The sequence below is a fragment of the Lathyrus oleraceus genome, chromosome 4 (genome assembly GCF_024323335.1).
Source record: "Lathyrus oleraceus cultivar Zhongwan6 chromosome 4, CAAS_Psat_ZW6_1.0, whole genome shotgun sequence".
Taxonomy (NCBI): Eukaryota; Viridiplantae; Streptophyta; class Magnoliopsida; order Fabales; family Fabaceae; genus Lathyrus; species Lathyrus oleraceus.
The window spans coordinates 418,779,767-418,806,843 of record NC_066582.1 but is presented as its reverse complement, the minus strand read 5'-3'; the positions used below and the strand labels follow the sequence as shown (position 1 = coordinate 418,806,843).

The following is a 27,077-nucleotide window of genomic DNA, read 5'->3' as shown; positions in this document are numbered from 1 at the left end:
TGTAACGGTTAAATGGAAGAACATGGAGGGTATATTAGTGGTAACTACCAAGAAGTTATCATCACACAATTTTGTTTTATTATTTATTAAAAAATTAAAAGATTAAATAAGGATAATTTTGGAAAAAATAAAAGTCACTCCAAAACATTATATCCCCTTTATCTATAGTTATTTTGTAACTGTTAAATGGAAGAACATGGTGGGTATATTAGTGGTAACTACCAAGAAGTTATTATCACACAATTTTGTTTTATTATTTATTAAAAAATTAAAAGATTAAATAAGGGTAATTTTGGAAAAAATAAAAGTCACTCCAAAACATTGTATCCCCTTTATCTATAGTTATTTTGTAACCCTTAAATGGAAGAACATGGAGGATATATCAGTGGTAACTACTAAGAAGTTATTATCACACAATTTTGTTTTATTATTTATTTAAAAATTAAAAAATTAAATAAGGGTAATTTTGGAAAAAAATAAAAAGACACTCCAAAACATTGTATCCCCTTTATCTATAGTTATAGATAGATTATAGATAAAAGATAATTTATTGAATAATAAAAATATATATCTCTTAATTTACTAAACAAATAAACATCAAGACTTTCTCTTTCTCTTCCCCTCCCCTCCCATGTCTCTCTAAATAATAAAAGAGAGATAATAAAGAGTATTGGCTATGTTAATTTTAACATGATATCTATAATTATAAATATTAAACATTCATTTATCTATTATAAATTATTGTAGGAGACAGATTATAATATTAAAAACCAACTCCACGTATATATAAAATATGGTAAAATTATATGCATGTTAGTGTGATAAAAGAAGTTTAAAAAAAGAGAATTTATGTGGAAGGCAATTAACGTGTATTATATCAGTGATCGTTTTAGTTCTCCGTCATTAGTAATTTTATGATGAGCAATATTTTTTTAAGATGCAACTGCCTAAATTTGCAAGTGAAAAAGTATACATATTTATTATATACTATTTGTTTAACAAATTTACTCCAATTAATTCTTTGCATCTGTACATTGTATTTTTCTTTTAACGGGTATCTTCTTGCAATATTACATCAATTTCTCTCTGTCTCTCTCTCTCACACACACACATATATATATATATATATATATATATATATATATATATATATATATATATATATATATATTATGGATTAATCAATGGAATTCTCGTGAAGCAATTTTTAGTTACTTAATACAAAAAAAATAAAATTAAATGTACAATTTAAATGTATAATAGAAAGTAGAAAAACAAACAGTTTATTGTGCTTGCTCTCTTCGTGAAAGAATCTCATCAACAGGATTGCAAATCTGTTGTAAAAAGTCAACCATTCATTTCTACACCATTTTAACACTACTTAGTTTTTCATAATGTAAAACAAAAACAATATTATAGAAATTGTTTCAAAAATAATTATAAAAAAATTTATGAATAGGAAGACAATAAAAGTGACAACATTGATTGTTTCATCTCTGAAAAATACGATTATAAGTACAAAAGAATCTATCCCATTTGAGTCTTCATTATGTATGATGAAAATAGAAAGCGGTTAAGATTTAAAAGCACATTGAAAAACTGCCAAGAGGATGAAGAGCGATTGATCCCATTTGAGTCTTCATTATGTATGATGAAAATAGAAAGCGGTTAAGATTTAAAAGCACATTGAAAAACTGCCAAGAGGATGAAGAGCGATTGAACAATTTCTGAGAGGATGAAAATTATTGAGCGAGTTGAACAATTTCCAAAGGGAATGAGCGTGATGAATAACGACTGACAGTATGAAGTCGTGAAGTATGCAGAGGCAAAATAATCGCAATTGTAAAAAAAATCTCGTGAAAAAATTGGATGCATAACAACGGTTGATGAATTGAAAAATAAAATAAAAACAGTTTCTCGTGAAAAAATTGGATGCATAACAACGGTTGATGAATTGAAAAATAAAAAAAAACAGTTTCTTTTTATGATAAATTTGTAACATTGCAAAATTAAGATAGCAGTTTCTTTTTTATAATAAATTTCAAATGGGAGAGGAGGGAGTTAAAGGGTATTATTGGAAACAATAAAAGAGCCATACCAAAAATTTGTATTCCCTTTATATATAGGTATAGATTTCCTCAAATAGGAGAAGATACACCAAATATTGGATAAAGATGTTCGATCCTACGTTATGTGACATGTTTTGTGACCTGTGATCTGAGTTAAAAACACAGTTGTGACCTGTGTTTCGAGTTACATAGGGTGGTGTCTGGATTCTATTGAAAAGGTCGTCTGTTCTCCATGGTCCTCTTTTTCCACCGCCTCAGAGGAAGATTATCCCTCTGTGACAAGAAAGGGTTCTTGATTTGAGGGGGAGTATGGGTCATATTTGGTACCTAGCAAGAGCTCTGTGCATTAGGATGTTGTTCTATTTGTGATTACTGTTTGGTGCTTTAGGTCTCCATATTGAGCCATGCTTTTGTTTATTGAATGTGTACTGATCTGTATTTAAGATGATTCTTTGAAAACATTAACTTTGGTATTAAAAACATTAACGTATCCAACCCTACCTAAAAACATTAAGGACCATTGTTTTTAATGCTTTGTAAATTCAATAGATTAACATTGCCATTCTACAAATCATTGAGATTTGAAAATTTAGAAGAAATTTCACAGTTCATTTATTTTGAGTGTGATTATTTAATATGAAGAATGTTGTATAATTAATTAAAAATGCTGAGTGTGCTATCAGATGAAAATATTGTCATGTCATACTATCTTTGATTAATTATTATTAAGTTTAATATGTTTAAATTTTGTATGCACATGTTTTATTATTTTTGATTATTTAATATGAAGAATGTTATATAATTAATTAAAAATGCTGACAGGGTTACTAAATATGCTGATTTGCAATTAAAACCGTCACCCAAGTCTAGGACATAGTAGATTAATAGGAAAAAAATATATATTATTAATAATAAAAAGATTATTATTTTTATTTAAATAAACTTATGATATATTTTAAAAAAATTATCATTTATAGTCTTCCATTTTTAGGCAAGATGGTTTACCTTATTCTAAGATAATAAAATATATATTATTAATAATAAAAAAATTATTATTTTTTATCTTGTTTTTATCTTATTCTAAGATATTACCTTTTGGCCATTCTACGGTAGGTAAAACATCTGCCTAAACACGAATCTAGCGAAAACATCTGCCTAAACACGAATCTAGCAAAACGAAACCTTTGTTCTAAAATCCCTCAATCTCTGGAGAAGAATGGGAGCAGGAAAGAATACGGCAGAGTTATTCAGGCGGAGGGACGAGTGGAGGAAGCATCCGATACATGTGAATCAGTTTCGTCAAGCTACCCCTGGCCTCGGCATCGCTCTCGTCGCTTTTGGTGTTTATCTCGTCGCCGAGCAAGTTTACAACAAGACCAATGCTTCTTCCTCTTCTCACCATGTACGGTTAGGGTTTTTTCGATTTCATACTATTCTTTTTCTATTGCATCAATTGACGATTCGATTTGATATTCTTCCTCACAAATCTCATATTGTTACCTCTCATTTTTAATCGTACAATCTCTGGATTGAATACATCAACACGTTTTTGGTTAATCGGAACTATCCTACGTATTTTTTCAAATCTGATTTCGGTTTTAATTTTTGCAGAAAGCTCGTATTCAGATTTGGCATTTTGAGCAAAAGGATTTGAGGATTGAAGGAAGAATCAGTGTGAGTTTTAGTTTCAAGCCTTGTTTTTTTAATGCCGTATCTTCTTTAGTGTGTAGAATTATGTAATTAGCATTTTATTAATGCTATGGCCTATGAATGATTCCTCCGTTTTTTCACTATAAGAGGCACTTTTTTGCTTTTTCTGTCATACCTTCTATATATTCTGTCACGAGGAACAAGATTGCGAGCTTTGGAGGTTGTTGATTTGTTCTCATAAGTAGACTTACATAGATGTATATTTGAAACGGGTTGTTTATGGTAGATTTTCAATCCACATGATTTCTCATTGGTTCACGAGCTCAGTTTTTAGTGGGCACATCCTAATGAGAAATCGGATATTTGAGCAGATGGTTGATAATCTTGTGATTTTATGCAGGGTTTTGATGAGTACATGAATTTGGTTTTGGATGACGCTGAAGAAGTAAACGTCAAGAAGAAGAGCAGAAATACATTAGGTAAAGATAAGCTCCTCATATTTATTTTCTATTTCTGCTCTTTCTTCTATTCCGCATTTCGCGTCAATTTCTCCCCTTCGTCTTGCGTTTTCTTCTGGATTGACTTTCTCAAACCTTATGGCTTGACAAAGCTTCTGTATTTTCTTGTTTTGTTCTTTCTTCAAAAGTTTTTGGTTTGGTTGTCTACCATGGTTAAGTATTTTGTTGTGCAGTCTGCAGGTTCTTCATCAGTGGAGCTGGAAGAGATTTATCTCAAGAGTACTGGCCATGGCTCTGAAGCCAAAGTTCTTGCTGCCACCGAGAAATGGGGGAGGAATGTGTGAGCATCCTTTTACTCTATGACTATCATCATTTTTTCCATACCCATTTATCATAGATAACTTTGTGTAAAACTAGTTAATTATATTTATCATAGCAATTAAATGGTTGAATTTTTGTTATTTTACTAGGTATGTTGCAACTGCTGTGACTTCGGTTCATGAAATGGAAAATGGATTCAATATATGGTCTTTCATTGGCAAACATCTTTATAGGAAATTGAAGGATCACTTGTTTCAGGTAACTATAATATAGTTTCACATGACTTCTATTTGACTTAATGAATAATTGAGAATAATAATCATTTAATTAGAAGCAGCTGATTTTTTGGATACTGCACCATATTGTTATCACTACCTATTGTTATCTTTTTTGTGAAGTCACGATTTTTGCATGTATACTGTTTATGGCAGTGAGGTGTCTAACACATATGACCAAGCAAAATCTAATCTCCTCGCTGGAAGTAATTTAGAATCAACTATCTCCTTGCTCCTGGATACTGCACTTGATGATTGTGCTAAAAGATAAGTTTTTATCTTTTTCTAACCTTATTTAAAAAAAAATTATTTATTGAATGGATGTGTATGAAACCTTTGGATACTGTGTATGTGTTTGGATACTGAAACCACTGTAAACATATCTAATCTAATTTACCTTTTTCTAACCCTAGTTAAAAAATTATTTTTTGATTGACATGATTTGGCTCTGCTGTACATCTAATCTAATTTACCTTTTTCTAACCCTAGTTAAAAAATTATTTTTTGATTGACATGATTTGGCTCTGCTGTACATCTACAGCAGTGTAGAGTTTACCTACTGTCCCCTTTCCCCATATTTCTAGCCTGTTAAATGATTTTCAATTTTCAGTAAAAAAATATTTTCTTCACATATCCCAACATTTTTTATTTTTTAAATATTTTTTCTTCACTCATCCCCTTTTTACTCTCTATATATTTGGAAAATGTTATAAGTTTAAAATGATACTTATTTCCTTCTCATTTTCTTAGCTTCTCCCTCAACTTCTTCCTTCTCATTTTCTTAGCTTCTCCCTCAACTTTCTCATGGATCTTCTTGTTCTATATATGGTATGTTTTTAAAATAACTTTGTTTGTTGAACGAAACTGAACGACGAAAAACACTTACCATTTTTTAAAACGGTTTTCTTTGTTTTAAGTTCTTCTAACTAAGTGCGGTGAAGAAGAAGTATGTTTTTAAAATAACTTTGTTTGTTGAACGAAACTGAACGGCGAAAAACACCTATCATTTTTTAAAACGGTTTTCTTTATTCTAAGTTCTTCTAACTAAGTGAGGTGAAGAAGAAAGAGGTGGAGAAATTGTATGAAGAGGTTTCATTAATTTGTTTAGTATTTATATGCATAGTTGACATGCACAGGAGGACATAGAAGCCAGCTTTTTGCATTAATATAGAAACTTTTTGTGTGGAATATTAATAATGTGTTAAGTTAATTATTAAAATTAATTGAAGTTTTTAGTATTAAACATGTGATTGAGATTTAAGATAATAGTAACCGCGTGTATCGGTGTGGTTTGTTCTGTGACATTTGAAGTGGAATCTTTAAGTATCCATAGCTTTCTGGTTTTAGGTACTGTTTCTATATTTTCTAACATTAATTTGAAGCGTGTGATTAGTCAAAATAATACTAGTAATAATTAATAACCCTGTTAGAAGCCATTTTATTTTTTAAAATATTGTCTTCTCATTGGTTCCATTCATTGTATGTTAAGCTGGTTCTCTACTCTGTTACTTTATTTCTTATTTTAGCATGTTCAATCATACTTATTTACCGTTTCATTATTTTCGTAGTTTGCTGCGTTTATGGTCGGAATGGCCATAGGCGCATATGTAATTTTCCGCCTCGTGTCTAAAGATGGCGGGAAGATCCTTCCGCCTCCACCAGACATAACTTTATCTATATTTTTTTTTGCTTTTTTTTTAAATTTTTTTTAATATATTTTTAATTATTTTTAAATTTTTTTTTAATCTTTTTTAATTTTTAATGTCTGTTGTGGTATGGCCATCTCATTCTGTAAACAACAAGATGAAGAACAAATTTAATCGGTCTAAAGTTGTTAAAATAAGAAGGATCTGTGTACGTGATTTAACTAGATGATCCATATATTAAGGAATGATAGCCACACTTTTTGTGATCGGTCCATTTTTAAAGAGGTCAATTTAGTTCTTTTATAAATTTATCGCTTTCATAGAAATGAGTTAAAATTTTAAATAGAACTATCAGAAAAAGTGTGCTACAGAGAATTATCAGCATTGCTACCATAGATTAAAAGATCCAAAGAAATTACATTTTTTCTTCTCATGATATAGCCTATCTCTCTCATTATGATTATTTGCTTGACGCTTCTGCAGATTCTTTTCACGAGACATTAGTTCGTTTCTCCGGGCCTCCAGTTCCAGCATGGCTTTTTCATGATCCTTGGTTACATTTTCCACATAATTGCGTTTAGCGTTCCGCATGTTGCTTATTTCCACACAGGTCTGTCTTATTTTATTTTTGAGTGCAATACTAATAATCATAGTCATAACCAATCACATATTTAAAACATCATCAGAATAACTAACACTGAAACTAGCATAGAGCACATGATAAGATCAGTTTAGTATCTAACTACAGAAATGTAAATATGCTCAGACTAGAATAAGAAAATACTGATTATTAGGAATAAAGGGCTAGAGTTCATATGGGATCTAGTAGTACAATCAGTACAATAGTAATTGCAAAAAATAGAAAGAAAAAGGATAGCATGAGAGGCGCTTAGAGAGGCCTAATGTGTATATATTTCTATGGTTGTGTTCTGTTCAAGTTTTCTTTTTCCTACCAATAAGCTCTAATTAGAGTTAACAGTTAAAAAGCCAAAGTTTATCTTTTCATAGTCTGATAATTTGCTTGCTGATAGTTTCGTTAGTAGCAGTTGTGGACCCGTGGTCCCCTCTCCTAGTTGATCGGTTCACTTGGTTGCAAAGTTTTCTTTGTTACACTAGGCTTGTTACTTTTTCACTTTCCCTTCAAATACGTTCTGGATTTTAGAGTCATTTGGTTTCTAGAATCTAAAATAAACTAGCATGAGGGAAATAAAAAGAGTTTGTGGTTATATAGTCTCAAAACACTTAAAAAATACGTTTTGAAACTTAAAATTTGAAGATTGATTTTTAAAATTCGAAAAGTTTCTAAGAAGATCCTTCAAACAATACTCACGTTTCGTTCTCTGCAAAATCTCTCCCATCGGTTAGAGAGTTAGTTTCATTCTGTTAACTCTATTTTTGTTCACTACGATTATGTTAGTATTGTTAGTTTGTGTTGTAGGCTGTTAGGGAAGTTATAGTTAGTTATGCTTAGAATATGTCAACTTAACTATAGGTTTGAGTTAGCTTGGTTGAAATACAGTTAGTTTATGATGCACTTAAGTAAGTCGTGTTTGTTTCCACCTAGCATGAATTTGCATGTGAATTGAATTGTCATTTGAAAATGAGTTTACTTTATGCTGTGAATGTGAATTTGGTTAAATGTATTTGAGCTGAATTACTGAGTTGACAATTCTGTTAGTTTCAGTTAAGATAATTTTTGTGAGGGTTCTGTTGTTATGTTGTTGAAAGTTAGTTAAGAATTATTAGCAGCATAGATTTTTGGAGGTTAGTTGTCATTGTGGCCATGACTTGAGAATTAATTTGTGATACTGTTTATATTGAGCAAATAGATGTGGCTGATTTGTAGGGTAAAGTATGATATTCTCTATCTCCGACACGTGCATTAGAATATTATTTTTCAAATTTATGGGGTTGAAAAAATGCAACCTTATTAAAGTTGATGAGGTAGGTTGGTTGTAAGGTTAATTTACAACATACACTTCTTTCCAACTCGAAAGTTGAATATTCTTTTAGGTCGGGGAATTGAATATTATCATATGGATTGTAGTTAACCTATAAATGCAACACAATTTTCAATTCCTAAATTGATTAAAGCAAAAACTTCGAATAAAAATATTGGTGTTGTTAAATTACAAGGCTTACCTCTTTAGCAGTCATTGTGTTAATTAAATCCAAAATAATCTACCTTTTTACTTTTGTTTAAGGTAAATTGTTTCAAATGACGCGACCAATCATTGATCAACGAAAGTTGTTCATTTGCGAAATCCAAACTCGACAACATGAGTAAGTCCTTGATCTTTGTCAGATGTAGGAATACAAAAATCTATCAAATCACAACAAAAAGAAGTGACACTTAATTTCTCAATTGTTAAAAGGAAATACTTTTTTAATTGGAGAATGGAAATATAAAGTAACTTACCTGCAAGGACAATGCAATCTTGTGCAGATGCTTTATATCCTATTCTTTAATTTTTTTCATAGAACAATATAAGTGTGCAAGAGCAGCAGCACCCCAAGCATAATCTTTTATTTTTTCAACATGATAAAGCAATGGAAGATGGAGAGTATCAACATCCCCTTAGAAGAACTACTGAATAAGGACGAATCTAGAACATAAAGAGCATATGCTCTAGTATGTCGATCTAGTTCAACTTCAGTTGCTTTTGGTGGAACTTCCATAAACTTTTCTCTAAGAACAGATAACTTTATGGCTCCTCGAATTGCCCTTTATTTTTTAAAGGTCAAATCTTGTCCAAAACATTGTTCTGGTCTACAAATATCCCCGGGTCAAGTTTCATCACATTCATCAATTAAACATGATCCAACTCAATATTTTGAGTTCTATCATCTATGGGTACATGCAAATCAACCAAAAATTTGGGGAATGCGGAATTTATTTGTGTGAGATGATGAACAGAAACGGTTCACAATCGAGAGACCCATGATTTTAATTTTTGATTACATAGGAGGGATTGAACCCACGCCCTTTGGCAAGGTGAGAGACTTAGAGACAAACGTGCAACCTCTGAAGTAGATATACATTCAGTATTTAAAACGCAAATAAACAAATGTATTTTAAATCAAGTTCCTAAATTCAAATAAAAACAAATGATGTAATCAAAAATTAAAATCCCGAGTCTCTCGAGTGTGAACCGTTTCTATTCATTTTCTCACTCACTCAGTCTCTCAATCACTACAATCTCTTAACCGTTTCTCACTCGGTCTCTCCACCGAACTTCCCACGACTTGACTTTGATTATGGTATCTCAGTCTCTCCACCGAATCTTCTCACATTTCGATTTCCACCGGTCAGTAGTCTCTCCACCTTAATCTTCCGCATCACCAAACAAGAATATAACTGAAAAAGGTAAATTCCGCATTCGTCACAGGTTTTATCACTTTTATGTAATACACAAATAAATTCCGCATTCCCTAAATTTTTGGTTGATTTGCATGTACCCATAGATGATAGAACTCGAAAATTTGAGTTGGGTCATGCTTGAATGTTGTTTAATAGATGAATGTGATGAAACTTGACCAGGGGATATTGGTAGACCAGAACAAAATGCTTACTTGCACTGAGCACTTGGAAAATTTGCAAAACTGGACATTAGACCAAAGAATTAAAACTCGTCTAAAAGATACCGGTTTTCCACGTTTAAGCGAACTTGAAAAATGTCAACATGATAACCAGCTTCTGAAATGTGTGGTATCCCATTTCAATACAGAGACATGTGGATTTGAATTTGGTGATATAAAATTAGTTTTTGGCTTGAAAGATGTGCTCAAAATTACAGGCTTGCACATTACAGGCCAGTCTGTCACTGGGACCGGCGGTGACATGACTCATTGGTCCAACCAATGTTTTGGACAAGATTTGACCTTTAAAAAACAAAGGGCAATTCGAGGAGCCATCAAGCTATCTGTTCTTAGAGAAAAGTTTATGGAAGTTCCACCAAATGCAATTGAAGTTGAACTAGATCGACATACTAGAGCATATGTTCTAGGTTCGTCCTTATTCAGTAGTTCTTCTAAGGGTGATGTTGATACTCTCCATCTTCCATTGCTTTATCATGTTGAAAAAATAAAAGATTATGCTTGGGGTGCTGCTGCTCTTGCACACCTATACTGTTCTATGAAAAAAATTAAAGAAGAGGGTATAAAGCATCTGCACGGGATTGCATTGTCCTTGCAGGTAAGTTATTTTATATTTCCATTCTCCAATTAAAAAAATATTTCCTTTTAACAATTGAGAAATTAAGTGTCACTTCTTTTTGTTGTGATTTGATAGATCTTTGTATTCCTACATCTGACAAAGATCAAGGACTTACTCATGTTATCGAGTTTGGATTTCGCAAATGAACAACTTCCGTTGATCAATGATTGGTCGCGTCATTTCAAACAATTTACCTTGAACAAAAGTAAAAAGGTAGATTATTTGGATTTAATTAACACAATGACTGCTAAAGAGGTAAGCCTTGTAATTTAACAACACTAATATTTTTATTTGAAGTTTTTGTTTTAATCAATTTAGGAATTGAAAATTGTGTTGCATTTGTAGGTTAACTACAATCCATATGATAATATTCAATTCTCCGACCTGAAAGAATATTCAACTTTCGAGTTGGAAAAAAGGGTATGTTGTAAATCAACCTTACAACCTGTAACACCCTTCTACCCAAACGACATATTTAAATAGATTATCAGAGTACAACATGTAGAAGAGTTTACATTTCTTACAACATAACAATTATCGCATCACAACATAAAACATATTATTTATTTTATTAAAACTTCGCAGCGGACAACAACATTAATATTATCATTCATCATATAACAATTCATAATAATGGTTCAACATTATCTCAACAAAACATCTCAACATGTTAGTCATCATAAACAACGTAAATAATAATCAATTATCTATCGAATCCCATAGCCCCGGTGTCACATGACCAGAGCATTTGACTCGACTCTGTAGAATAACTCTACACTTATTCTTCAAACCTCAACAATAGCTACTCCTCTTTATCTGCACATTGCTCATCATAGATGAACATAAACACATGCAGAAGGGGTGAGAATTACATTATTAAATAATAATATAACGACAGAAATATAAACATAAATATATTTCTCATATGCCAACACAGCTCATCATAATCATCATAATCAACATATTCATGAACATCAACAAAACAACATATCAAATGCAATGCACACACCCATGCATGACTCAACACGACTCGGTATACCCATTTTGTGACCAACTACAGGATCACCACTCCCAGATTCATCACCATAGAATCCGAGTTCCCCGCAAGGAACCAAGCCTCTCAACAAGCCCGGAGTCAACAACATCATTGGAACTCAGTCCGTTCATCACTAGGCATCGGCCTTTCATGAATGCATGCACACCAATCATGCATCATAATCAACATAGCAACAACAGCATCATATATTCATGTTATCATCATCATTAACACATTCTATCACAAAAGCATATCACATCATGCCACATAATCAAACACAGTATTATTACACTCTACTAATATCTATACCACTCAAAGCAACGGGAAATGATCCCTCGTATACCATGCATCAGCTAGGTTACCTCGCTCAGCCTAAACAACCAAAAACTGCACAACAACAGCCCAGGAAAGACCACAAGTCTGCCCATACGCGTACTGCCTATGCCCATACGCGTATTACCCACGCCTGACCAAATCCATACGCGTATTGCCCATATCCATACGCGTATGCTACGCGTATCACATTCCCATACGCGTACCAACAGAGACCAAAACACGTTCAAAACATCATCTTCTTCATCCATACGCGTATTGCCTAATGCCATACGCGTACCAGCAATCTCATACGCGTATTGCCTAGTGCCATACGCGTATGACCAGGAACCAGATTTCCAGATCTGCAATGGCTTTTTCTGCTACGAGATCTATCCAAATTCATCCTTCCACAGCCCAAATTTCACACAAAATCACTCATATCATCTAATACAAATAGTTCCCTATTCGATTTCACAAATCCTAACATCATTGCATATAATTTCTACGAATTCCTTCGATTAAAAACCCAATTTCGTTCATCCAATATTTCACCATTTTCAGCATATTATTGTTTAATAAGGTTCAGACCCCTTACCTCTTTGGATTGAAGGAAGCTCTGAGCAATCTTTGGCCTTTTCCTCTTCCTTCTCTTTCTCTTCAGCGTTTCTCCTCCCTTTCTCTGACTCTGAGGCAAAACACGTGAAAACAACCTGAGTCCTCACTTTGGCCTCTTTTATCCAATTTTCACTTTTACCCTTCCACTCTTCATATTCCATTTATTTATTTAATTATTATTAAAATAAATAACATCTATAGTAATAATAAAATAATCCAATAATTCAACTTTATTTAATTAAATTAATAAAATAATATTAACTCAATTAAATAATTCTCTTATTTTAATCGGGGTGTTACAACTCTCCCCCACTAAAAGAGTTTTCGTCCTCGAAAACATACCTCAAGCAAATAGAGCCGGATACGACTCCTTCATCTGATCTTCACGCTCCCAAGTCAAGCTCTCACCAGCTGGACCTCCCCAAACAACTTTCACTAGAGCAATCTTCTTACCTCTCAGGGTCTTCTCTTCTCGGTCATCTATCCGAATTGGCAACACCTCAACGGTCAAATTATCCCTCACCTGGATATCATCCAACTGAACAACATGCGAAGGATCCGCAATATATTTTCTCAACTGAGATACATGAAACACATCATGCAGATTAGAAAGCGACGGCGGTAAAGCTATCCGATACGCCACTTCTCCAACCCTCTTCAAAATCTGATACGGACCCACAAACCTCGGAGTAAGCTTTTTAGACTTTAAAGCTCTACCCACACCTGTCGTCGGAGTAACTCTCAAGAACACATGATCTCCCTCTTGGAACTCAAGTGCCTTTCTCCTGTTATCATGATAACTCTTCTGACGACTCTGAGAAATCTTCATTTTCTCCTGAATCATCTTAACCCTTTCAGTCGTCTGCTGCACAATCTCAGGTCCGAGTACCACACTCTCACCTGACTCATACCAACACAATGGAGTTCTACACCTCCTACCATACAATGCTTCATATGGAGCCATACCGATACTAGCATGAAAACTATTATTATAAGTAAACTCCACCAACGGCAAATAACTATCCCAAGAACCACTCTGCTCCAACACACAAGCTCTCAACAAATCCTCCAAGGATTGGATAGTTCTTTCGGTCTGACCATCGGTCTGAGGATGATAAGCTGAACTCAACCTCAACTTAGTTCCCAACGCTTTCTGCAAACTTTCCCAAAATCTAGAAGTAAATCTGGGATCTCTATCAGATACAATACTGGATGGAATACCATGCAGCCTCACTATCTCCTCAATATACAACTCTGCCAACTTCTCTAAAGAGTGATTAATCTTCATCGGCAAGAAATGCGCCGACTTAGTCAATCGATCCACAATCACCCAAATAGAATCATTACCTTTCACCGTCCTCGGCAATCCCGTCACAAAATCCATGGAAATGCTATCCCACTTCCATTCAGGAATCTTCAAAGGTTGCATCATACCTGCCGGTTTCTGATGTTCAATCTTTGACTTCTGACAAGTCAAACAGGCATACACAAACTTAGCAACATCTCTTTTCATACCAGCCCACCAAAACAACTTCTTCAAATCTTGATACATTTTAGTTGCACCTGGATGGATACTCAATCCACTCCTATGGCCCTCTTCAAGAATACTCTTTTTCAATTCAGACACCTCAGGAACACAAACTCTACCTTTAAATCGCAGGATGCCATTCTCATCAATCTCAAAATTACCACCATTACCCTGGTTAACCATAGTAATATGATCAACTAGAGCGACATCAACTTGCTGACCATTCCGAATATCTTCCAGAATTCCACTAGTCAACTTCAGCATACCCAACTTTACACTATCAGCGGAAACTTCACAATCCAAACTCATATCACGGAACTGTTCAATTAACTCGAGCTCCCGAACCATCATCATAGACATATGTAGAGACTTTCTACTCAGCGCATCTGCAACTACATTAGCCTTACCGGGATGATAACTCAATTCAAAGTCAAAATCCTTCAGTAATTCTAACCACCTTCTCTGCCTCATATTTAACTCTTTCTGATCAAACAGATACTTCAGACTCTTGTGATCACTGAACACTTCGAATCTGGAACCATACAGATAATGCCTCCACATTTTCAACACAAATACAACAGCTGCAAGTTCTAGATCATGCGTAGGATAATTCCTCTCATGAACTTTCAACTGTCTAGAAGCATAAGCTACAACTTTACCATTCTGCATCAAAACACCACCAAGACCCATCAAAGAAGCATCACAATAGACAACGAAGGACTCACCAGGATTAGGCAAGATCAACACTGGAGCACTGGTCAACCGCCTCTTCAACTCCACAAAACTCGCTTCACAAGCTGCATCCCACACATACACTTGACCCTTCTTAGTCAACTGCGTCAACGGCAATGCCAACTTAGAGAAGCCCTCAATAAATCTGCGATAATAACCAGCTAACCCCAGAAAACTGCGTATCTCAGTAGCAGACTTCGGAGTCTCCCACTGTAATACGGCATCAACTTTAGCAGGATCAACAGAAATCCCACCACTCGAAATCACATGGCCAAGGAAACTCACTTCCTTCAACCAGAACTCACATTTAGATAACTTTGCATATAATTTCTTTTCTCTTAACACCTGCAAAACAATTCTCAGATGTCCTGCATGCTCTTCTTCCGTCTTAGAATATATCAATATATCATCTATGAACACCACAACAAAATTATCAAGGTACGGATGAAATATACGATTCATATATTCCTTAAACACACCTGGAGCATTAGACACACCGAACGGCATCACAGTGTATTCATAATGACCATACCTCGTACGGAAAGCAGTCTTCGCAATATCATCTGACTTCACTCGGATCTGATGATAACCCGACCGCAAATCAATCTTACTGAAAACATGAGCTCCAACCAACTGGTCCATCAAATCATCAATCCTCGGCAATGGATACCGATTCTTGATAGTCACCTTATTCAACTGCCGGTAATCGACACACAACCTCATCGTACCTTCTTTCTTCTTTACTAACAATACTGGTGCACCCCAAGGAGAAACACTTGGACGCACAAACTTCTTCTCAAGCAATTCTTCAAGTTGCTTCTTCAATTCAACTAATTCAGTTGCCGACATTCTATAAGGAGACATCGACACTGGACTCGTACCTGGTACTAAGTCAATGGCAAATTCGACTTCCCGTTCTAGAGGTAATTCACTTACATCCTCTGGAAACACATCCTGAAATTCACAGACAACAGGCAAATCTACACTCACCACTTTCTTATCCGCTTGCAGAGACGCAAATAAAGCGAATATCTGAGCTTCATCTTTCACAAAATCCCCCACCTGCTTAGCAGATAGAAATCTTGCCTCATCATTCTCACCAACTTCAGAAAATCGCATTGTCTTCCTATAGCAGTTGATAAACACGCCATAGAATTCTAGCCAATTCATTCCCAGGATAATATCAATTTGGTGCAAGGGTAAGCACACCAAATCAACCACGAACTCTCTCTCAAAGATCGTCAACTGACAACCTCGACAGACAACAGAAGTCTTCACAGAACCATTAGCAGGAGTATCTATCACCATACTTCCGCCTAGGGACGACATAATCACACCAATCCTGGTCGCACACTCATACGAAATAAATGAATGAGTAGCACCAGTGTCAACAATAGCAAGCAATTCAACATTATTAATCAAGCAAGTACCTTTAATCAGATTATCTTCTGTAGGAGCTTCAGCCCCACTCAGAGCAAACACCCTACCAGTAGTATGAGCTGCAGTAGCCGCCTTCTTCGGTTTCGAGCACTGCGAACTGATATGGCCTTTCTCGCCACAATTAAAACATGTCGGACCAGCATCCTTACATTCAGTAACTCTATGTCCAGCCTGACCGCATCGGAAACATCTCAGCACTTTTTTGGTACAGCTATCCGCACGGTGGCCTGGCTCGCCACACTTGAAACATTTACCAGCTATGGGAGATCCTCCTCCACTTGGCTTCTTCTCATCTACCACTTTCTGCTTACCTTTACCATTCGGAGATGCATAAGGACTACCACGATCCTTATTCTTCTTCTCACTAAGACTCTTGTAGTGAGCAGTCCTAGCCTTGCTATCTTCATCAAATATCCTGCACTTGTTAACCAGTGTAGGAAACCTACGAATCTCCTGGTAACCAATGCCTTGTTTGATCTCGGGACGCAACCCGTTCTCAAACTTGACACACTTGGATTCCTCAGCATCAGCATTATTATAATGAGGACAATACTGCACCAGCTCCTCAAACTTCGAAGCGTAATCAGCAACAGACATGTTACCCTGCTTCAGTCCCAGAAATTCCATCTCCTTCTTACATCGCACATCAGCAGGAAAATATTTCTCCAGAAAGGCCGTCTTGAACCCTTCCCAAGTCATCTCAGCACCTGGTACTTCAATCCTCTGTCGAGTGTTATCCCACCAGTTTTCAGCCTCTTCAGATAACATATGCGTACCAAACTGCACCTTCTGTGCTTCAGTACACGTCATCACCCGGAAAATCTTCTCAATTTCCTTCAGCCAAATCTGAGCACCATCTGGATCATAGCGCCCCTTGAATGTAGGAGGGTTATTCTTCAGAAACCTTCCCAAATTCCTAAACTCGTCGACCGGCGGATTCTGCTGCGCCTGCATAGCCTGCGCCATAGCAGCCAAAGCCTCAGCAATCGCACGGTCATTTTCTCCAGCCATACTCTGCACGACACAACTACAACCGTTAAATATCGACAGTGTCATTTACACTAATCGACCAACAGGGAAAACATCACATTATGACTCGACTGGACTGACCATGCTCTGATACCACTAATGTAACACCCTTCTACCCAAACGACATATTTAAATAGATTATTAGAGTACAACATGTAGAAGAGTTTACATTTCTTACAACATAACAATTATCGCATCACAACATAAAACATATTATTTATTTTATTAAAACTTCGCAGCGGACAACAACATTAATATTTTCATTCATCATATAACAATTCATAATAATGGTTCAACATTATCTCAACAAAACATCTCAACATGTTAGTCATCATAAACAACGTAAATAATAATCAATTATCTATCGAATCCCATAACCCCGGTGTCACATGACCAGAGCATTTGACTCGACTCTGTAGAATAACTCTACACTTATTCTTCAAACCTCAACAATAGCTACTCCTCTTTATCTGCACATTGCTCATCATAGATGAACATAAACACATGCAGAAGGGGTGAGAATTACATTATTAAATAATAATATAACGACAGAAATATAAACATAAATATATTTCTCATATGCCAACACAGCTCATCATAATCATCATAATCAACATATTCATGAACATCAACAAAACAACATATCAAATGCAATGCACACACCCATGCATGACTCAACACGACTCGGTATACCCATTTTGTAACCAACTACAGGATCACCACTCCCAGATTCATCACCATAGAATCCGAGTTCCCCGCAAGGAACCAAGCCTCTCAACAAGCCCGGAGTCAACAACATCATTGGAACTCAGTCCGTTCATCACTAGGCATCGGCCTTTCATGAATGCATGCACACCAAGCATGCATCATAATCAACATAGCAACAACAGCATCATATATTCATGTTATCATCATCATTAACACATTCTATCACAAAAGCATATCACATCATGCCACATAATCAAACACAGTATTATTACACTCTACTAATATCTATACCACTCAAAGCAACGGGAAATGATCCCTCGTATACCATGCATCAGCTAGGTTACCTCGCTCAGCCTAAACAACCAAAAACTGCACAACAACAGCCCAGGAAAGACCACAAGTCTGCCCATACGCGTATTGCCTATGCCCATACGCGTATTACCCACGCCTGACCAAATCCATACGCGTATTGCCCATATCCATACGCGTATGCTACGCGTATCACATTCCCATACGCGTACCAACAGAGACCAAAACACGTTCAAAACATCATCTTCTTCATCCATACGCGTATTGCCTAGTGCCATACGCGTACCAGCAATCTCATACGCGTATTGCCTAGTGCCATACGCGTATGACCAGGAACCAGATTTCCAGATCTGCAATGGCTTTTTCTGCTACGAGATCTATCCAAATTCATCCTTCCACAGCCCAAATTTCACACAAAATCACTCATATCATCTAATACAAATAGTTCCCTATTCGATTTCACAAATCCTAACATCATTGCATATAATTTCTACGAATTCCTTCGATTAAAAATCCAATTTCGTTCATCCAATATTTCATCATTTTCAGCATATTATTGTTTAATAAGGTTCAGACCCCTTACCTCTTTGGATTGAAGAAAGCTCTGAGCAATCTTTGGCCTTTTCCTCTTCCTTCTCTTTCTCTTCAGCGTTTCTCCTCCCTTTCTCTGACTCTGAGGCAAAACACGTGAAAACAACCTGAGTCCTCACTTTGGCCTCTTTTATCCAATTTCCACTTTTACCCTTCCACTCTTCATATTCCATTTATTTATTTAATTATTATTAAAATAAATAACATCTATAGTAATAATAAAATAATCCAATAATTCAACTTTATTTAATTAAATTAATAAAATAATATTAACTCAATTAAATAATTCTCTTATTTTAATCGGGGTGTTACACAACCAACCTACCTCATCAACTTTAATGAGGTTGCATTTTTTCAACCCCATAAATTTGAAAAACAATATTCTAATGCACGTGTCGGGGATAGAGAATATCATACTTTACCCTACAAATCAACCCCATCTATTTGCTCAATATAAACAGTATCACAAATTAATTCCCAAGCCATGACCACAATGACAACTAACCTCCAAAAATTTATGCTGCTAATAATTCTTAACTAACTTTTAACAACAGAACCCTCACAAAAATTATCCTAACTGAAACTAACAGAATTGCTATCTGTTCTTAGAGAAAAGTTTATGGAAGTTCCACCAAATGCAACTGAAGTTGAACTAGATCGACATACTAGAGCATATGTTCTAGGTTCGTCCTTATTCAGTAGTTCTTCTAAGGGTGATGTTGATACTCTCTATCTTCCATTGCTTTATCATGTTGAAAAAATAAAAGATTATGCTTGGGGTGCTGCTGCTCTTGCACACCTATACTGTTCTATGAAAAAAATTAAAGAAGAGGGTATAAAGCATCTGCACGGGATTGCATTGTCCTTGCAGGTAAGTTATTTTATATTTCCATTCTCCAATTAAAAAAATATTTCCTTTTAACAATTGAGAAATTAAGTGTCACTTCTTTTTGTTGTGATTTGATAGATCTTTGTATTCCTACATCTGACAAAGATCAAGGACTTACTCATGTTATCGAGTTTGGATTTCGCAAATGAACAACTTCCGTTGATCAATGATTGGTCGCGTCATTTCAAACAATTTACCTTGAACAAAAGTAAAAAGGTAGATTATTTGGATTTAATTAACACAATGACTGCTAAAGAGGTAAGCCTTGTAATTTAACAACACTAATATTTTTATTTGAAGTTTTTGTTTTAATCAATTTAGGAATTGAAAATTGTGTTGCATTTGTAGGTTAACTACAATCCATATGATAATATTCAATTCTCCGACCTGAAAGAATATTCAACTTTCGAGTTGGAAAAAAGGGTATGTTGTAAATCAACCTTACAACCAACCTACCTCATCAACTTTAATGAGGTTGCATATTTTCAACCCCATAAATTTGAAAAACAATATTCTAATGCACGTGTCGGGGATAGAGAATATCATACTTTACCCTACAAATCAACCCCATCTATTTGCTCAATATAAACAGTATCACAAATTAATTCCCAAGCCATGACCACAATGACAACTAACCTCCAAAAATTTATGCTGCTAATAATTCTTAACTAACTTTTAACAACAGAACCCTCACAAAAATTATCCTAACTGAAACTAACAGAATTGCCAACTCAGTAATTCAGCTCAAATATATTTAACCAAATTCACATTCACAACATAAATTAAACTCATTTTCAAATGACAGTTCAATTCACACGCAAATTCATGCTAGGTGGAAACAAACACGACTTACTTAAGTGCATCATAAACTAACTGCATTTCAACCAAGCTAACTCAAACATATAGTTAAGTTGACCTGTTCTAAGCATAACTAACTATAACTTCTCTAACAGTCTACAACACAAACTAGCAATACTAACATAATCACAGTGAACAAAAATAGAGTTAACAAAATCAAACTAACTCTCTAACCGATGGGAGAGATTTTGCAGAGAGCGAAGCGTGAGTATTGTTTGAAGGATCTTCTTAGAAACTTTTCGAATTTTAAAAATCAATCTTCAAATTTTAAATTTCAAAACGTATTTTTTAAGTGTTTTGAGACTATATAACCACAAACTATTTATTTTCCTCATGCTAGTTTATTTTGGATTCTAGAAACCAAATGACTTTAAAATCCAGAACGTATTTGAAGGGAAAGTGAAAAAGTAACAAGCCTAGTGTAACAAAGAAAACTTTGCAACCAAGTGAACCGATCAACTAGGAGAGGGGACCACAGGTCCACAGCTGCTACTAACGAAACTATCAGCAAGCACATTATTAGACTATGAAAAGACAAACTCTGGCTTTTTAACTGTTAACTCTAATTAGAGCTTATTGGTAGGAAAAAGAAAACTTGAACAGAATACAACCATAGAAATATATACACATTAGGCCTCTCTAAGTGCCTTTCATGCTATCCTTTTCTTTCTATTTTCTGCAATTACTATTGTACTGATTGTACTGCTAGATCCCATATGAACTCTAGCCCTTTATTCCTAATAATCAGTACTTTTTTATTCTACTCTGAGCATATTTACATTTTTGTACTTAGATATTAAATTGATCTTATCATGTACTCTATGCTAGTTTCAGTGTTAGTTATTCTGATGATGTTTTTAATATGTGATTGGTTATGGCTATGATTATTAGTATTGCACTCAAAAATAAAATAAGACAGACCTGTGTGGAAATAAGCAACATGCGGAACGCTGAACGCAATTATGTGGAAAACAACATAAATTATGCGGAACGCTGAATGCAAGAGACAAAACAGCATAAAAAATATCTCGATCATTGGAGCAAAAGTTGTTTAAGTAAAAGACCACAACCTGGTATGTTTCTAACTCTACAGTTTTTAAAAAAAAAATAGTTTCTGTATTTGCACATGTCTTTATATGAAACTAAGACTTACATCAGTTTAACTACTTTGTGTTGATACAAATTACTTAAAATAAAATTTTTCAGAGGAACGACAACCCGAAAGAGTACAAGATGTTCTAATAGAAGAGCCAATTGAGGTGGAACACCATAATTTGGATGATGGTATAATTCTTTTCTCTACACCAGTGGGAGTTTTCCTTATTATTATTGTTTTGTATTATGTTTGTCAAAATATAAAAAATAACTATTAGCAGGACAAAAACCTCAATTATAGAACCTAGGGTTTTAGAGGAACTCGTGAGAAACCGCAATTTACTTCAGTTTTGTTAGAAATCCACCATTGATGCATAGTGAAGAAAACTTGAAAGAGGAGAGAGAAGGAGAGAGTGTAATTGAATGTGCAATAGAATTTTGTATTAACAGTAGTGAAATCAATACAAGCTGATACAAGTAGTTGTAGTCCTTGGACTTATTGGTACAGCTGGAAGCTAGTTGCCAACTGTCTAAGCTAGATCATTTAAGTCTACTAAGCTAGGAGTATACAACTAAGGGTGTCCAAGACTCTCAGTTTGTCTCTTAGTTGCAGAAACCTTGTTGTGGATAATGGTTTAGTTAGAATATCAGCCCATTGGTCTTGAGGCTTTTGTTGATTACGTTTTCCCGTATAAAGAAGATGTCCAGTTCCCTATGTTTTGTTCTTGAGTGAAGGACAGGGTTGTGAGCTAATGAGACTGCACTTAGGTTATCACAGAACACTTGTGGCACTTGTGTCATCTGGGTCAGAGGCCCAGTCCACTCACAAAAGCCTATGAGAGACATGGGTTCATGCTTAGGGGCAGGCTTGATAAGTAAGCCATGGTGGATAGTGTCTTGTAGATACCTTATTTCTTCTGGTCTAGTGACAGTAGCATATTGCAGTCCACCCACAACGGATCTGAAGAAGGTAGGATCAGAGACATGATTTGAACCATATTTGGATAGTTTTGTACTGGAAGCCATAGGTAAAGCCATACTATTTGCAGTTGTCATGTTAGCCTTTGTTAATAAGTCCCTTATGTATTTTAGTTTAAGAGAGGAGGAGAGATCCAGAGTCAGAGTGATGCACTTCAATACCAAGAAAGTAGTCAAGTTTCCCGAAGTCCTTGAGTGAGAATTCTAAGTCCAATTTGTGAACTAACTGCTGAATGAGTGCTTTGGAGCTACCAGTGATGATTATATCATCAACATATGCCAGTAAGAAAGTGCTATGATGATTAGCATGAAGTGTGAATGGAGAAGGATCACACTTGTTAGGGCTGAACCCCAACTTAACTAAGGCAGACCTCAACCTTTCAAACCAAGCCCGAGGCGCCTGTTTTAACCCATACAAGGCCTTGTTTAACTTACAGACAAGAGAGTGATCAGAGTCCTCAAAGCCAGGAGGTTGTACCATGTATACCTCTTCATCTAGGTAGCCATTTAAGAAGGCATTGTTGATGTCAAGTTGTTGAATAGGCCATTTGTTTGTAACTGCCAAAGTGAGAATTGTCTAAGCTAGATCAGTTAAGTATAAAGACCACAACCTTGTATGTTTCTAACTCTACAGTTTTTTTAAAAACATATATAGTTTATGTATTTGCACATTTGTCTTTAGTTTAACTAAGATTTACTTCAGTTTAACTACTTTGTGTTGATACAAATTACTTAAAATAATTTTTTTCTAGAGGAACGGCAACCCAAAAGAGTACAAGATGTTCTAATAGAAGAGCCAATTATGGTGGAACACCAGAATTTGGATGATGGTATAATTCTTTTCTCTACACCAGTGGGAGTTTTCCTTATTACTATCGTTTTGTATTATGTTTGTCAAAATAAAAAAAAAATTATTAGCAGGACAAAAACCTCAATATAGTTGACAACTGTCTAAGCTAGATTAGTTAAGAGGCTCTGGTACGGGGGTGACAAGTATCAAACTTTAGACCACTTAGTCATAGAGGCTCTGGTACCATGTCTATAACCACCTGTCCCCAAAACTTAGGTTAAAGGCAAGTGAAAAATGATGCTGATATTGAGCTAAATTTGATCAGGGTATATGTGTTCCAGTAGAATTGTCTGTTTTATAAACTTTGACTTTTGAACCCTATGACTGTTGGCCTTTGGATTACTTACCTATTTGATATCCTGCTTTTTACTATTTTTATTGTATGTTTTGTTGAATTATAGGTCCACTTTGCCTCTCATCTTATGCCCTAGTTAATGCTAATTTCTAAGAATTATTAATTTCATCCCATATATGTTCAGTTTTTAATTTGCTTTTAGGATGTTCGTTACAGGGCTCTCAGTCTCAAAGCTATGTATAGCAGAGCAAGATGACTCGGGTGGAGACCAGGCGTTCTGGTAGGGAATTATTCAATATATTGTTGTCTTGTAGTTATCCTCATGTTTTATAGCTATTTACTTAACCTTTTTTTGTAGTGACAACTGCAAGACGTCAATATTTGCCCTCCACAAACATTGTCAGACATGCAATAGTGACTTTTGTCTCGCCTGTTGTCGTGACTTTTGTGATGCACAACTTCGAGGTGGTGCTGATCCAATTGAGTCACGTGTTACGCCCAAGCATGGGGTTCACAAACGGCCAAGATCTGATAAGCATGAGGATAGTGATGACAGAGTTTGCTGTGATGGGTTTCTTGAACTGAGAAGCTTCTATCCTCCAAGTCACATTGCTGATTTGGTAGATGAAGCAGCAAAACTTGTAAACAAACACACGCATCACATGCCTATGATTGCAGACAAAACTCATAAGAACTTGCATTCAAGTTTGAATCGTAAGGCAGCATCTCGTGAAGAGTCAAGCGACAACGATATATATTGCCCAAAGGCTAAAAATGCAGATCCTAAGGATTTACTACATTTTCAATGGCACTGGAGAAAAGGGGAGCCAGTAATTGTCAGGGACCTGCTTGGAGGTACATATAATTCATTATGGGAACCATCAGGCATGAGCCGCGCAATCCGTCTGAAGCACAAGACTGTGAAGGCCATTGATTGCTTAAGTTTGCACCAGGTTTTTTTGCTATTTCTCAATCTAAACATTGGGGTATTTTGGCTGACATTCAATGTTATTATCATTCTCAAGAAAAATAAAAAAGTTCCACACATTTGGCATCTTAAAAAATTCTCTTATTTATAATTCATTATGGGAAGCATCAGGCATGAGCCGCGCAATCCGTATGAAGCACAAGACTGTGAAGGCCATTGATTGCTTAAGTTTGCACCAGGGTATTTTGGCTGACATTCAATGTTATTATCATTCTCAAGAAAAATAAAAAAGTTCCACACATTTGGCATCTCAAAAAATTCCATTATTTTTTTCTTTTTCCATTCTAATGCCAGACAGATTAGGGTAAATCATATCTGGTTTGTTCTATTATCTGTAAATAGTAATTTTTGCATTTTTAATTTGAGTTGTTGATTGAGTGCAGGAAGTTGTTAACACCAAGAGGTTCTTTACTAGCTACACTAAAGGTTGGAAGTGTTCAAATAAACAGTCTCATGTTGAAGTTGAAAGATTGGCCTCCTTCTGAATCATTTAAGGAATGTTTACCTAATCATTTTGAGGAGTTCGTATCTTACTTGCCGTATAAAGAATACACTCATTCTGTAAGTGGTTCTCTTAACCTTGTCGTGAAGTTGCCTGATGGTTGTCTGAAGCCAGACATGGGGCCAAAAGCATACATTGCATTTGGATTTGCTAAGGAGCTTGGGTGTGGTGATTCTGTGACAAAGCTCCATTGTGACATGTCTGATGCATTATGCTTCAATTCTTGTTGTCTTTCATGGCCTTTTTTTGTTCTAGAATTTATTTGCAATTATTGTAAAAAAAGTTGTTATTTTTTAATCAAATGATGTATTCTGTTTTTTTTTTGGAAACTGTCATTTTAAGGTAAACGTGTTGACTCATGTTGCTGAAGCGAAATTGGGTTCTGAGGATGTTATTGCCATTGAGAAATTGATGCCAAAGAACCTTGAGCAAGACAAGAGGGAACTATATCTATATATATTGAATGAAATATTCACCCCATCCACGATCAGACCTTTTATCTGACTGCGGAGCATAAGAAGAAGCTTAAGGAGGAGCGTGGTTAGTAATGTTATTTGAATTTTCCTATATTGTTTGGTCAATCAAATTGTACCATTTTTGTTGATAGTTTGACACTCAATTGTAGGAATGTCCTCATCAAGTCAGAAATCTGAAAGTAAAATTTACATTCACAGCGAAGTTTTTCTTGTTTGTCTAGAAGTGTATGTATTATGTGAAGTTTTGCTAGGAATAAGGAATAACCAGTAACCATACTAGGTTTAGCATGAGTAATTATTGGCTTATAGCATTTTTTATTCAACATACTATTGATATTTGTTAAAAGAGTGAAAAGAGAGACATATCTTGAATGAAATCTGTAACACCCCTTTTTCTACCCCAAAATATTTAACATATAATGAGAGTAAATAAGCACGCATATAAACAAAAGGGCGTCACATCGACGTTTTCAAAAACTAAAAGCTTTCAAAACCAACAATACACCTGGTCATTTAAAATAACACATCTCAATTATCATGAATATCCAAGCATATGCGTTCACAGCAGAAAATAAAGAATACTCATGTATTTCATAAAATGATCCATGTCCCATACCATGATCATCTCTCAACAATCATCTCAATATAACATAACTCAAGTAATAACATACTGCATCTCCAATGAGATATGAGTTCGATACTACCAATCTACCCAGTGTTACATGACCAGAGCATTGACTCATTACCTAATCGTCAAACTAAAATACGGAAACTCTCCAGCTAATCTCGAGCGAGCTACCGTCCTCTTACTTCAGTGATACTACTCTGGAGTATCTGCACGATACCCATGTGTCATACCCCAAAATTTGCCCGTTAATCTTGCAAGACATTTTTCAAGGCACTCCAACTCATTTTTCAAGACATTGATCTTAAAGGAACAAAGACCCAGCACACAGGTGGTCAAATCCAGAAGATGACTTAAAATGGCTTGCTCGCTAGGCGAGCAAAATCCTTCGCCTAGCGAACTCTTCGCTGCACCACTCGCCTAGCGAAGCTTGCGAATACCAGAAATTTTGGGCTTCATTCTGAGCCCATCAGGTCACAAAAAAAAACTATTATAAATACCAAGACCTCATTCAGAAAAAATATAGACGGACGGAGACAGAAAGAGGAGTAGAAAACCCTAACAGAGGCAACCGAAAAAAAAC

General features: G+C 35.3%; 1 protein-coding gene and 1 long non-coding RNA gene across 12 annotated transcripts; one reads left to right on the top strand and one right to left on the bottom strand.

The window, feature by feature from the left end:
• Window positions 1-4,926: 4,926 nt before the first annotated feature.
• On the bottom strand, window positions 4,927-5,419 carry LOC127075797 (uncharacterized). Its single transcript, XR_007786663.1, has 2 exons — window positions 5,247-5,419; window positions 4,927-5,170 (listed from the first exon to the last, which is right to left on the bottom strand). It is a non-coding gene; the product is annotated as an uncharacterized LOC127075797 (long non-coding RNA).
• On the top strand, window positions 5,170-26,092 carry LOC127075795 (lysine-specific demethylase JMJ25). 11 transcript variants are annotated; one of them, XM_051017271.1, is made up of 13 exons: window positions 5,170-7,029; window positions 10,511-10,614; window positions 10,711-19,809; window positions 19,906-20,085; window positions 20,176-20,250; window positions 21,577-21,758; window positions 21,892-21,969; window positions 23,511-23,588; window positions 24,120-24,183; window positions 24,262-24,856; window positions 25,275-25,452; window positions 25,736-25,933; window positions 26,019-26,092. In XM_051017271.1, the coding sequence occupies exons 6-11, from the start codon at window positions 21,683-21,685 to the stop codon at window positions 25,374-25,376; spliced, it is 993 nt and encodes a 330-aa protein (XP_050873228.1). In that variant the 5' UTR covers window positions 5,170-7,029; window positions 10,511-10,614; window positions 10,711-19,809; window positions 19,906-20,085; window positions 20,176-20,250; window positions 21,577-21,682; the 3' UTR covers window positions 25,377-25,452; window positions 25,736-25,933; window positions 26,019-26,092. The 11 variants fall into 11 exon arrangements, with proteins under 11 accessions (XP_050873228.1, XP_050873233.1, XP_050873234.1 ...); XM_051017276.1 differs by lacking the exon at window positions 19,906-20,085 and having other exon boundaries at window positions 10,711-10,890; XM_051017277.1 differs by lacking the exons at window positions 19,906-20,085; window positions 20,176-20,250 and having other exon boundaries at window positions 10,711-10,890; window positions 10,981-11,055.
• The last annotated feature ends 985 nt before the right edge of the window (window positions 26,093-27,077 follow it).